The sequence below is a fragment of the Miniopterus schreibersii genome (assembly GCF_964146895.1).
Source record: "Miniopterus schreibersii genome assembly, chromosome: 3".
Lineage (NCBI taxonomy): Eukaryota > Metazoa > Chordata > Mammalia > Chiroptera > Miniopteridae > Miniopterus > Miniopterus schreibersii.
This window is the reverse complement of record NC_138103.1, coordinates 101,485,345-101,499,757: the sequence shown is the minus strand read 5'-3', so window position 1 is coordinate 101,499,757 and position 14,413 is coordinate 101,485,345. Positions and strand designations below refer to the sequence as shown.

The window sequence follows — 14,413 nt, the reverse complement described above, 5'->3', positions numbered from 1 at the left end:
CACGTGCAAAATGAACATATGAAAAACGGTCAACCTTACAGCCATCAGGCAATGGAAACAAAACCCGCGAGATGCCCTTCAACACGGTTAGGACAACAGGCTGGGCATCGCTGGCGTACCCCTAAAGGGAACGCGTCCCGGCTTCCTCAATATGCAGAAACCAGCTGGTGTCCCACAGAACTATCAAGTGTCCAAAACTTACGCTAGACAGTTAACAGTGGCTACCAGAACTCCCCACGCAAGAGGGAATTTTTAGCAAAAGTCAGATTTTTTTTGGTCAAAGTCAGATTTTAAAGCAAGAACAAAGAAAAGTGTATGATCTTGCAAACTGCCTGTATTAATTTTTCCGCCCCAAGTTCAGAATAGGAAAATAGGTTCAGTAGAGTGACAGCAAGACCCAGCGAGTTCTCTTCTCAGAGCTTGGTTCACCTCTACAGTCTTTCATGATATTACACATCCAAAAGCCAACTGAAAGAGGAAGGTGGCATATGAACAAGAGAGAAGCAATGCCTGATCAGAGAGATGTCATTACCATTCTAAGTATCTGCCAAGAATGAAACATAGCACTGTCTGAATTCTGGCCAGCTCTGCTCTTTGGCTTTGACCTTTATGATCTCTACTGTACCGTTTTCCATCTGTGCCCTTAGCGATGGCCACAAGGAAGGAGGCTTTCGCTATTTATTCTGAGCATTCTGCACATATATTCAAACTCTTCAACACAGATAAGACAGAGAGTTAATGATACGAGGTTTGCAAAAATTACAACTTACCTTCACATAAGGCTATGCATTTTAAGTTACGGCTCTGCAGAAATTGGGATTGCTGACCTTTCTTCTGTGACTAAATTCCAAAAGAATTTAAAAATTAGAGTGAAAACGGGGCAGTCGCTAAACTGACCATAATTAAAAAACAATAGGCCCTAGGATAGCTCCAAACTTTTTTTAACAAAACCTATGGAGACCAGCAGCAATATCCTTGAATTCTCCCCTAATGGCAAGCTATATTTGCTACCTCATTTGATTCTGTACATAATCGTGATTGAGTCACTCTCAAAGGAAGAGCACATAAAAATACTACATTGCGGTAGCCTCGCAACACAGAATTAGAACTCAAGTTTATTTTTACTGGAAGCCTGGAACCTTCAGTACATGGGAAACAAAATTAAAGTAGCGTGAGCTTCTCAAGCCTTAAGCTCAGTTTTTCCAGATCACCTGACTGTGCAAAATCGAGCCATTTTCACAGCACCACTAGGCCACAGGGGTTTCGGATCTGCCTCCTGTGGAAAATCGGGGTTTTTTTGTTTTTAGGTAATGCATAACTATACTCTTAAAAAAAAAATTAAAGTCACTTTATTCATCAGATGGATTTTAATTTGTCCAGAATGCTTTCTTTGAAACAAGGGGTTTGTACTTGCTCTGCTCTGCTGCCTGGAATGTTCTTTCTCCCATAAAAGCCAACTGGCACCTGTGCCCACCACCTCCAGACCTTCATTCAGATAGAACCTTCTCGGAGCATCCTGTCCTGACCACCCACTTACCATTCGTTCTAGTTCTATCTTCCATGCCATAGCGTTGAACATCCCTTTTCCCTGACTTTTCCCTATATTTACCACCATCTGGCATTCTACCTACCTAAATCTATACCTAGTTTATTTATATCTGCTCAGTAGCATGTGGGCTCCAAGAGGATGTGTCTATTTTTAATTATCACTGTGGCCTAATGTCTTGGACGGTCTCCAGCACCGCAGGAGGAGCTCAATAAATACTTGCGGAATATTTATTGAATAAAGGCATTCTGGTTATTGCGTTTCCAGGCGAGTTTCATTCCTTCCTGAGTAATGACCACTTAAAATAACTGCGCCGTCTTAAAGAGCCCAGGTACACATGGGCCCCGCCACCCGCGGTCCACAGGGCCCACCGCACCTGCGATGCGTTGCTGCTCCTGCTGCTGGACGCCGGCTCATCCTTGGCTGACACCTTCTGTCTCTTGTTCATCCCTGAAAACATCAGCAAGACAGTCGTTGAGAGACAAGGCCGCTCGGGGCAGCTCAAAACACCGAGTTCCACTGCGGGCCTGTGGGGGGGCAGCTGCCGCGTCCTCGGCACCTGGGGTGGGGGGTCAGGGGGCCTCAGGAGCCCCGGTGGAGGCCGAAAGCAGAGGGGCCGTTGGTTTTTCTTTTCTTTGCACTGACAAGGGAATAGGCAAGTTTCTCACATAAAACTGATATAAGAAAATTCTTAAGACTTGGTTTTAAAAAGGCTTTTCAAGCTGTTCTTTCATTCTCACCGTCTGGTTAGTAGACGGAGAAGGGGTGGGAAATGTGAACAACATAAAAAATGTTTATATTGTCACTTGACTTCATGAATTGTTGATATATGTTCAAGTCCATGTAGAATTTATTATGTCTCTTAATAAAGAAAAATTAACAAGTCCATTTGTCTCTGACATACAAAGTCTTAGTGTGCTCTATTAATGCCATGATTTTTACTGTGAAATATTTTAGAAAAAGCGTGACTGAAATTCCTGTTTTCGACTTGACGGATCTGCAGCTACAGTTTATTGAAAACGCTCATCTGCTGTCCTGAAGTGAGGAAGCGAGTTTGTACTTTTGTGTGGCTGTTCCAATGGGAGGCTTAGGAGAAAGGGCGAAGCCCGTGGACCGAGCTGCAGACGGCGTGGTGAGGCCGTTTCCAGGCGAGACCTGCTGCTCCCTACCCGACCCCCGAGGAAGCCCTTTCATCTGGCTGCGGTGGTTCTTACATTTTTTGTGATCAAAGACACTTCTGGAACTTGAAGACAGCTATGTACCCAGACAAATGACCATTCTCTCAGACTTCACATCCACGTGTACCCCCCAGTCCTTCCCACGACCCCATCCAAGGCTCTCCCCACCAGCTTAAGCAGCAGAAAATCAAAGTCCTTGATGACTGGTTGTGTTTGCCTTATCTACACGGAGGATGTTTTCATGTAAAGTGGTTTTACATTAGTTTTCTATTGTGTTCTGTTTTAACAAGATTTAGAGTCTAGATTTATGCTGATTTTAACTGTTTTCTCCATTGCACTGGGTCCTTCCATTTCCTATGCTGTCTTATCCTTCCTGATGTTACTGACTGCCCTGCATATGGTGCTTTCAAAGGTCGCTGCAACAATATTTCTCAATCCATATGCTTCCCTGCAGTGTGACTCTGCCACCCTTTTGTCAGGAGATGGAGTCTAACTCCCCAACCTTGAGTGCAGCAGGGCTGTGACTGCTATGACCACTCGGCAGGCAGAGGGTGAGGACATCCGTCTTCTGAGGCTGCGTCAGAAAAGGCAAACAGGGCCTACCTGGTGCTCGTAGGACACGTGCTCTGCCAGAGGTAAGGGTGAATCACGGAAACAACGCGCTACGACTGAAAGGGCCTGAGCCCGGGCAAAGGAATGAGACAGGCAGGCCTGGTCACCGTTCACTGGTTATCAGGCCCTCCAAGCATCCTTTCCTATTATGGGAGTCTCACCATCCAGACACCTCGGAATGCACCCCCTGGAGTTGTCTAATGTCATCACACACACACACACAGGAGCACAGAAGCAAAACAAACTACACACGCAGGTATGTGCGTATAAAAGCATTCAAAAGCCTAAAGGGAAACACACTGAACACAGGTTGTACAAAAGGAGGGAAAAACTTAATTTGTTACTAATTAGTTTCTATTTAAACAGAATATGTTATTTATTGTTCTAAAAAAATTATACTGATCATTGTAAAGTATACCAAAAAATTTTAAAAATAAAAAGAGGAAATTATCCCAAATTCCACCATCTCAGGGTAATAATTGCTAACAATTTGGGGACCATTCCTTCCATATTTTGAATGTACCCTGCTCCTCCTCAGTATGTTTTCAATTGATTGTAAGACAATTTTTTTCACACAACTTCATCAAAATATTGACAAGAAGTTGCCAATAAGCAGGGGGATATTAAGGGTGTTTTTCTGACCCTACAATTTCCATACTGTTTAAAATTTCTATATGGGACATGTAATAATCCAAAGCAAAGGAGACGGCCTGGCACAGAATTATACTCAGTGACAGTGAAATCACAGGTATCAGTACTTCTCAGTATTTAATTGTGGACAGAATAAACCAAGAAACTATTGAAACAAAATGAAAATTGATTTTGGAATTGACGAAACATAAACACCTTCTTAGGCCCTAGAGGGATTATCATAAATTCATCTTGAAATGTGAACTTTGTTTTGCTTCTGACATTTATAAAAAAATTTAATACAAATTACGTCAAGTAAGCTTCAGTCACTTGATACAAAATCGTGCCTGGCATATATGACAATAAGGAAATAAAAACCAAATAAAGGGGAGGTCAGAGGTGAAAGGCAAGCCTACCTGAGTAACCGAACGAGATGCTCGACATTGGACTTAGGTAGATTCCGCTTCCGTACATGGCCCCGTGGAGCTACAGCGGGAGGGGGTGAGAGAAAGCATCAGCCGATGGTCCCCAATGTTTATATATTTTTAATATGTTTTTTGATTTCAGAGAGAGGAAGGGAGGGAGAGAGAGAGAGAGAAACATCAATGATGAGTCATTGATCGGCTGCCTCCTGCGCGCCCCCGGCTGGGGATTGAGCCCGAAACCTGGGCATGTGCGCTGACCGGGAATCGAACAGCGATTCCCTGGATCCTAGGTGGGCCCTCAACCACTGGGCCACGCCGGCCTGGCATCACTGTGAGTATCTCACAAAGGAAGGCGTCAGTCCCGTGGGGGAGCTCTGACGGCGAGAACACGATAAAGCGTTTACTGCAAGGTCTCGTGAAAACAGCGGACTGATGCCCTTGTCCTTAACATCCAGAGTCAGCGGACATGAAAAGTTCCTTTCCACCCAGCGATGACAGAGAGGGCTACTTATGATAAAGTGCGGCAGTAAAGCAGTAGCAGGAAAAAGCAGCTTCGGGGTTAATGAGTCTAAAATTCTGGAAACAAAACAGGCCGCAACATGTGAGAGGATCTGGGTGAGAACTCCCATGCCTGTAAGTCAACGAAGAGTCCCACTCAGATGTGATCACACCATGCGGTCACCCCACTCTCAGCCTGCACATTCCTCGTCAGCCGAAGCTCAGCTCGTCCGGGAAGCTACTCAGAACGACGACACTTCTCTCCTAGTATCGCTGTGTTCTTGGGCCCTTGGGCCATCTCTGGTGTGGACTGACTGTGTGAACTTTTACGTGTGATTGAGTCATCCCGGCTGTCATCTGCGTGTGGGATCCCGCCCAGGTGCCCGGGGTGAGGCTCTCACTTTCCGACCTCCTGCACCATCAGGTGGAAGTCGGCCGTGTGACGGTGGGGGGTGGTGGGCAGGAAGGGCCTGGGAGATGAGGGGGGCACCACCCGTGCTGCCAGCTCCCAGGGGCCGAGCAGCAGGCGCGTGGCCTTCTGCTGTCCAGGCTCCAGTTTTCTTATCCGTAGCTCTACCTTTTCCTCTAATAAAATATTCACCCCAAAGCAGTGCTCAAAAAATGTGTTAACAGACAGAATGCTTGTAGGGTTTTACTTCTGCATAATCATCTCTCTACTTAAGTTCAAAGTGATCTGTTTTCTCACAGCAAGCCCACTTCTTCTTTCCATCCCTGGATTGTGTATCGGTCAATTCTGCTTCCGTTCCCTTGTGAAGACTACTGATGCCTGCTAAAAACTCCATGTACTTTTTATTTATTCATTTATTTTTAATTTTTTTAATATCTTTAGTGATTTCAGAGAGAGGAAGGGAAAGGGAGAGAGAGAGAAACATCAATGATGAGAGTCACTGATCAGCTGCCTCCTGCAGGCCCCCTGCTGGGGATCGAGCTCACAACCCAGGCATGTGCTCTGACCGGGAATCAAACTGCGATCTCCTGGATCCTAGGTCGATGCTCAACCGCTGAGCCATGCCTGGCTGGGCTCCATGTACTTTTTTAAAAAATCCAAATACTTCCTTTTTTTTTACAAGTAAAAAAACGTAACACCAGGATTGTTACCCAACTCCAGCACTGAAGAACAAGGAGGGTTTGGTAAAGTGTTCAGAAGACTTACCTGCAGCCTTGTGTTAGAAGCAACAACCAGGCCGTTCCTCAGGATGGAGTGCCAGTTCTCAATGTGTGAGCCACTGGAGCAGAGGACGGGAAACACATAACCCAAAAATCCATGATCTTTACAATAACAATACATGATAATAAAAGACATAATAAGCCACGGTGCCTCTGAAAGGCCTCAGTTTCCAGGGCAAGTACTATGTAGTGGGCTGTTCAGTGTTAGTTATAGCCAACTACTCAAGAGAAGACTCTTCTCTGTACGTGTTTCTGAGGATGGGGTGCAGACCCCCCCGCCCACTGAGCCACACTCACTGAAATGCGAAGGTGCTTCCGAAGAGCTTCTTGGCAGCTCTGAAGTTGGACTCTTTGGCTGGTGGGCTGCTGAGGAGGAGGAACTGATGGGGAGTGTGCATGAACTTCAGTTGCTGCCAATGAAAAGAACGACACACGGGAAGATGTTCGATGTAACCTGTCATCAGGCTGCTGACAATGTCAGACTTCACCGGTTTCAGAATTAGCTAGCTTCAAGCCAGAACAATATCTAGGCTCATCACATTAACAAAGCCATTCATTAAAAAAGAAAAAGACCCACCCAACCCTGTATAAATGATAAATCATGGCATGGCTGGTAGGGAGGGTAATTCTTTAGGCCAACAGAGAAAGGACAGGGGGCCGGCAGTCCAACGTCATTTACATTTAGCTTTGGAGGACACTGGGTAGTCATGTTCAGATCTGCCTTCCCGATTACATCTCTTCTTCAGAATTTTATTACCGAATCCCCTAAGTACACGCTGGCTACGCAACTAGGGAAACAGTCTGAGAGTTTGCTAAGCGAAAAAGAAGAGTTCAAGAGGTTTAAATTGCAAAAATTACCACCATCGTGCTGAATTTGCATATATTTATAAAATTGGAAATTGCCTACATTCAGAACCTTTTGGATTTGTTGCTTGAGGGGATTTTCTAATTGCTGCCCTTTCACCCAGGAATACACTTATGCAGGAATAAAACACAGGGCTCTCACAGGTTAGAGATTCACAGACAGGAGAGCCGAGACGTCGGCTACGGCTCTCAGGTGGTGATCTGGACTGAAATCAGAGTCCATTAGCTTTCTCACTATTTGTAAGAGCACTGGGCTGATCAGAGAGAGATCCAAAGCCTTCTCTTCTCCGAGACAGAAAAGCAGAGCTGTGCGAACACGAGACTGGCAATGACAAAAAGCATGTTACCCCTTTCTGGTCAATCCCTAGGTAATCTTTCTATCACCGTGGCAATAACTATCTCATATTGAATCTGCTTTATTTAAAAGGTCAGGGTCAACAGCCTACATTTAAATTTGACGTCTTGGACAAATTTCAAGATGGTCCGATAGGGCGATTTCAAACTGAAGAATTAGCCTTAACCCGAGTCTACTTAAATTTCCCGGAGAGGCTGCCAAAAAAACCCCCACAGGGGTCAGTTCTCCCAACTAATAAGCGCGCCTCCCATTTCCGTGCGAACATGTGAAAAAACCACTTACCCTGTTCACTGGCAGTTTCACAATGTGTGACCTGTTACTTGAAATGACCCTGAAATTGATTAAAATAATCCATCAGTCAAAAGCATTTGCCAAATACATTTAAAGTTTTATTCTTCGCTGGCAAGGGATTGGAACTTACTTTTACTGTGACATGAAATAAATTGAGTAATAATGTCATTTAACTATATCATTTTGCTTCCTGAAACAATTTAAAGAGCTTATGTTAACAAAATGATATTTTAGTGAGAAATGACACTTTACTCTTTTCTTCTTTAAAACTTAAGATATGATTTTTAATAATCCCAGTCTCAAACACCAGCTAAATGAACATCTCTGAATATATTTTCAAATAATGATAATCTAAACATTACAAAGATAAAAGCTGATCCATGTATCTGCTTCCTTTACCCCTCCCTACATTACCAAATTAAAAATAAGTTTTTCTTTAGATATTTGAGAATCTCTCTAGGCTGATACATACAGTGATTTAAATACAAACCATCATTCAACATATTTAGACACTGAAGTTGAGAAAATTAAATTCAGATATCGAAAAGAATTGTTTCATGTATACAAAAAAACAAGCAGGGGAAATGGTGAACCGTTTTGGTAGTTTTTTGTCCTTGAAAGAAGACTGAGACTGACAGTCTGCAGGAAATGATCGCAAATAACCAGAGGTTAACGCTCAGGCTGACTCTGGGGGGAAAAGGAGATGAGCTGCCCGGGATCTGTACCTTCCTTTCCAATGTGACTTACTTTATCGGACAAAAGGGAACTTTAGTTCCCGGCAAGGAGTGGGTCCCGCTGGCCGAATTTAAATGCTGACGGAATTTAAATGCCGTCTTTTAAATGTTAATGCGAGAATTTAAAAAATTAACATGAAAACTGTTATTTTACTGAATTCAGAATTTTAACAATAGATCGTAAAACATTCCAAGGAGGAAGATTTCTAAACCTAGTTTTTCCCCCAGTCTTATTACACAGTTAAATGTGTATTGTAAAATCCTAAGACACAGTTAAGTAACCAGAACCCCAAGGTCCCCAGAGTCTTTCGCCTTTGCCCACCTTCACATACTTCTTAAAAACTTCCTGGCTGTCGCGTGGAATAAATACTGTTCTCACCAACCTCTTACAACCTTTACATTTGTTTTACTGCACGATAATTGTGGTGAGTTCCACAGTCTGAGTTTTCAGTGGTTTCGGAGAGACGTGTACATAAGGCCCTTATGGGAACGGTGAGTCGATGGTATTGTTTTCATTGTGAACATGAGAAACCAGGGGGCAAATTATTTGCATGTCATGGTGCAAGGCGGGTCCTCCGCCTGCCTCGCCTCGTCCTAGCCTGGCCTCCTTCAGCCCCTCACCGGGCCCCCTCACCTGCAGCCGCCAAGCAAGGAGCTCGCGTCAAATTTATACCGTCCTTGCGAGGGAGCAAATTCTACAGAACAGGCATTCTGGACCGAGTTCGGAAATAGGTGAGTTTTATCACTCGGTCCTCAGTTAACTAGAAAATTAAATGAACCAAGAACTGCTTCACCACTGTAATCCAGTTTATCTTATTTTTAAAAACTACCGACACACTGTTATCAACTCCGCTGTGTCCATGTCGGGCACTCGACAGCACCCTCTTCCCTCGTGATGTACGAGGTCTAATTAAAGGGAGTCAGGGAGACTCATGGACTATAAAACCCCAGCCTCAGGGGCTGCAGAACTCTAGCACTGCAGGTTCTATAAAACAGGCCTTTACTCCCTTAAAGTAGGTGGTAGAAAACAAATGCTTTCAGTGAGAGGAAAACTGAAATTTATACCATTGCAGCAGGGGGTGAGCAAGGGGGTCCTGTTTATCCATCTGCTTCTTGATTTCCAGATACGGTGCCTGAAAAACAGTCAATACACTTCGATTGTTCTGGAACATTCATTTCGGCGTCTCTTTATTTTTGCAAAAGTAACATCAGATGGCACAGGCAGGCATGGCTACGTCCGGCAACACGGAGAACTGCGGCCGTGACAGGGCAACGAGGGAACGGCAACAACCACCCTAGGGCCCCCCCCCGATGATGAGAGTCTGAACTTCCTGAGGCTCACGCACGTACCTGCACCTGCTAAGTCTTTGCCCGGCTCCGTGCGTGACCCAGGCCCCTGCTGAGTCCTTGCTCATGACACCCAACGCTGCCAAACCACAGGAGGCGGGCTACACCGGCCCCATGGCCTAACTTTTCACCAACCCTCCACTCGCCCCTCCTGTGACTTCCAAATCCCCGTAGCCCTGTTTCCACGTCTCCACTGCCCCTTTTCTTCCCTCTCCGTTCTCTTTAAAAAGGTCAGTCACTCTGTCTCAGCTGGAGGGGAGCTCAGCTCCTCTTGGACAGTGACTGCTTTTAACTTTTAACTAACATTGAGGCAGAACCTGCAATAGCTACTACTCGTGCTCCTATGTGAAGTATCGTCATAGGTGCAGATCTTTGCATGAAAAAAAATGGACAAAATTTACCTAACGAGAGCCCTTCTCTAAAAAGTATTTAGTGGCGTTCACCTTTTCATAGAACCGAGGGCCACCTGCCTGTGACACTGTGGGCCTATCTACAGGGCAGTCCACTCTGGGAAACAGGACGGTGTAACGTGACGTTTACTGGGAGAGGTGGGAAGAATGACACAGGGCAGCCTGCCAGCACCCGGATGAGGTGGCGAGGAGAGAGGGTGCAGGTATGTTCCCAGTCCTGACAGCGAAGAAACGGAGGCATCGGGTGACGGGGCGGCTGCCCGAGGCCACAGGCCACAGGCCACAGGCCACAGGCCACATCACTGATGAGCTGCTTCAACGGAGCCGGCCTCCAACTTCCCCGCCGACGCTCAGCTGTCCCCTCCGCCGCCACTGACCCAGAATAAAGGAAGCCGGTGCCGCCAGAGAGCTGACCCCGAGCCAGAGCGAGCGGCTATTTTGAGATCCAAGGATGACGGGGGTCCGGGGCACAGTATAAATACCCTGCGCCCGCGTCTCTGGTGACTAAAAATGCTCATGCAGCAGGAAGTGAAACCCTGCAGCAGGTTCTCTTTTTCCCCTAAGTGGAAATGCACCTTACTGCTTCCTTTCCTTCCACAAATATGTTTGTCTGAAAAGAATTCACACGACACAGGACGGTGCGGGCCCGGAGGAGCGACGCGGGAGGGTGTCCACGAAGCAAATGACGTGCCTCGGGAACAAGGCTCGCTCCCCACGCCGGACACAGGCTGGTGGTGAGTGGACGTCGGGCGGCGTGAATAACTAACTATCCAAGGCCTCAGGAGTCAGGCGGGGAACGTAAAGACGCAAGTCGGAGGCACATTTTCAGAGTCCAGGGGCTGGCGGGGCGGCTGGGAGGGGAGCAACAGCCCGTCTCCTCGGGACACAGGCGAAGCCTCGACTCCCTCCCCAGAGGGGACGCGAGCCGGGTACCAGCACCCCAACGGGCGGCCTGCCTGCGTCTCGGGGAGCAAGCTGTGGCCCATCTGCAAACGGAACCATGGTGTGCGCTGCTGTCCACGGAGGCGACTCGGCTCTGTTTGAAATGAGGAGTTTAACCCTCTCTCCTAACCTCTGTCAGGGGCAAGGCCCAATCATTCAGGAGCACGTGCTTTTCCCAGCGGCCCGGATACAGCCTCGGGACATGCCCGACCTTCACCATGAACCCCGATCCTCGCTCATCGCACTTTCCCGCCAAAGCCTCTCCCCCGAAGGCCACGGCACGAACTCACACCCTCAGGGAGTCTGGTGTCTTCCAAAGTGGTTCAGACATTCTGTATTATATCTAAAATATTTACGTACAATTTAAATTTGATAATATGTCTGTTTTTAATTCAACGTTAAAATGTTTTGAAATTATTACCACGAATTAAAATTGACAGTCTAGGAAGAGGGTGACATGTTTAACCTTTGCCTCAGGATATCCCTACGCGCCTCTGCACGCTCCAGCGGTGGTGGCCTGCCAACGCACCGTGTCATTTAATGAAAGCTCCACCTTAGTGTTCCCGTGACTGTAATTATATTCCCATATAATAGAAAAACCTGCGTTTCACTGCGTGGCTGGCACCCTCAGACATTTTCCAAATACGTTTTTACTCGAGCAAAACGGGACTGTCCGAGACCAGCAATGATGTACTTACTTGCGTCATTTCTCTAATCGAAGTTATGCTGTCCAGTGCCTTCATCACTCGATCGTAATTCTTCTTCTGTTCGAATGAAAAAAAACACACAACGCAGTATTTTTGCAAGTCTGCAGGCGACTGGAGAAACACAGGGTTTCTGTGCATGAATTTTCCTTCAGGGTCCATTGGAAAGCAAAGGCAGTGTTGGGCACGTAAAGGGAAGACTTGACTTAGATGGTTCAGGGATGCAGGATTTATAACCGAGTCAGAGGGAAGAACAGGAGAAAACCACGCCAGTCCCAAAAAAGCCCATCTAGCCATGCCCAGCCCGCAGGGGAGAAACTGTCAACACAAAAAAGGTGCTGGGTCCCGATTCTGCCTTCACGCTAAAAAATTAGGGCGCGATGAATACAGTAAGTATAACATCCTCCTAAAGTACAAATACCCACTCGAAGGCTTACATTTTCATTCTGCTTGTATTTCCATTTGATCGGAAGACTGTTGCCCAAAGAGGATGACTGACAGGTGTGTAAATAAGACCGAATGCTCAGTTGATAACCCATTTTTAAGGGAATGCAAATGTGTAAGGTGTGCCCTGTGCCATTTCCCAGGATGGAAAGTTTTTCCAAGGAAATTTTACGTGGCCATTGTTTCTATTAACAGTAACAGAAATTAAGGCAATTTTAATTGTCATGCAATTTGAAATTTTTGCTATTTCAGGAGGATTCTGCCTGATGTCCATTAATATTTATAAAAGTGTTTTCTCAAGAAATGCTGGTTAATCGACACTATGAATTGATCACTAACCTTCAGATAACTAGAGGGGTAGGAGAGGGGGAAGGGACTACAACTGAAAATACAACAGAAAAAGGGAAACTTTTCCTTTTTATACGTGATTCTTACAAGTAGTTACATGAGTTAGAATCTCAAAAACCATGTGATGGAAGTGAAACCGTCATATTGACCACTATCCTTACACCAGTGGTTACAGCTCTCCACCCACCTTCCACGCAGGCGGGTGTGTACAGACCAGAACGTGAGAGCATCGATGGGTCTAGTTTCATGAAGACGAAGTTCTGAGAACGGTTTTGAAGGAGAAAGGCCAGGGGAAGTGACCGGATACGTGAAGATGGACCCAGAAGCAAACCAGTTAGCAGAAGGAGAATCGTATTAACCAAATGGACAGGGAGTCCGTGAGAGTTACGCATGTGCCCGATGACACAGCCACTCAGACAGAAAGGGGGACGCTCATGAGGCTAAATCCTCAGTTGTTGCTGCAGGAAACGCGATCGATGGGAGGGCCGCGGGAACCACTTACCCTGGGGTTGAAGGCCAGCATCTGGGGGTCGTTAGGATCCACCACAGAAGGATACGGCTCAAAGATGACAACCTTCCTAGGAGACTCCAGCGCAGATCTGCACATGGACACCAGCAGGTCCACCACCTTGAAACACACACAGAACACGGTTACTATCCCTCCCACTTTACCAAGTGCCAGGCCCCCGTTTCTCCCTCTCATGGTAATCAGGAAAGGTTCAGGATTTCTATCGACCTCTCAAATCTGCCCATTGTGATTCTGGACAAAATTCAACCTAACTCGACCGTTAAATACACGTTGCTTCCAATCACTCACATCCTAAGACCTCTTTGTCATGAACATGCCCTCACATTGCTCTAGGCTCTAAGGCAGGACAGTGACCGAGAGAAACAGGTCCTGGCCCTCCCAGAAATAATACTCCAATGAAGTCGATGCACAGTGAGAAGTCAGTTACACAAACGACGCTTAGAAACAGTCACTGGTGGTGGTAAGCCAGCAGGTTACAGACATCTTTCTTCTTAGGCAGAGTAAGAAACTGAGGAGATAATTTGGAGGTTGACCAAGACACGTAGGATGAAAATGCCAAGAAATATTAAACTCAAGCAACTGGACTCACATCGGGCACTTGATGAATGAGAATAAAAGGTCTGCGAGTTTTCAGGGCCACCTGCCTCCACAGGACATTACATATAATTCACCCAGCCCCCCAGCCCTTCCACCCGCCTCTTCCCAGCACGCAGACACATACAGGTATGACAGGCCTCAGGGCCCTTGCACATGAGAAATCAGGAGAAATTCAGGTGCAGGTTGGTAAGGAAGGCATGCACGGGCCTGGCCGGCAGATATGCAATGCATTCTGCAAAGGGGTGAACACAGTTTGTAGACTAGGGGCTTTCAAACATTTCAATTGCGGCCCTTTTTCTTTTTTCCAAAGAAAATCTTAATTTGAGAGCCAATATATGAAGAAATAAACAGAGCTGTTCTGGTTGAGGCAGCATCTGGGGCCCGGAATCCCACACTAGTCCCAGCCTGGCCTCCAGAGCGACCCAGGGCACCACATAAAATGCAGAAGTCAGCAGATGCACCAGTTACTGAGACGTAATTCCTTCCTGTCCAGCAAAACAGTTTCCCTGTAATCTTTAGGATTATGACCAGAATACTGGGGTACCTGCTTTAAGGTAGTGAAAAGATTTCACTCTGGAGTCGAAACACTAAATTCTCTGATGTCTGGATACTGATGTTTAGAGTTGAATCACTAAATTGATCTGACTGAGTACTTATGCTTTGTAACGGTCATTATATGATCCCAAATTAACTTCTCTTTAAGAACCATTATTTTTAGAGCTGTGTCCTCAATAGTAGGGGGAAAAGCACCTATTATTGCCTTGGCCTGGC

At 46.1% G+C, this 14,413-nt stretch overlaps 1 protein-coding gene across 3 annotated transcripts in view; it reads right to left on the bottom strand.

Annotated features, from left to right (window-relative positions):
* The window catches only part of PARP8 (poly(ADP-ribose) polymerase family member 8), a 129,141-nt gene that overhangs the window by 8,992 nt on the left and 105,736 nt on the right, over positions 1-14,413 (bottom strand). The window contains exons 16-24 of one of the 3 annotated variants that reach the window (XM_081131399.1): positions 13,019-13,144; positions 11,719-11,784; positions 9,387-9,454; positions 7,579-7,627; positions 6,375-6,487; positions 6,064-6,136; positions 4,383-4,452; positions 1,923-1,996; positions 771-840 (exon numbers count right to left, since the gene is read on the bottom strand). In XM_081131399.1, coding sequence (XP_080987525.1) covers positions 771-840; positions 1,923-1,996; positions 4,383-4,452; positions 6,064-6,136; positions 6,375-6,487; positions 7,579-7,627; positions 9,387-9,454; positions 11,719-11,784; positions 13,019-13,144 — 709 coding nt within the window. Of the gene's footprint in view, positions 1-770; positions 841-1,908; positions 1,997-4,382; positions 4,453-6,063; positions 6,137-6,374; positions 6,488-7,578; positions 7,628-9,386; positions 9,455-11,718; positions 11,785-13,018; positions 13,145-14,413 lie in introns of all 3 variants that reach the window. The other 2 variants (XM_081131400.1, XR_013998385.1) reach the window with 2 other exon arrangements.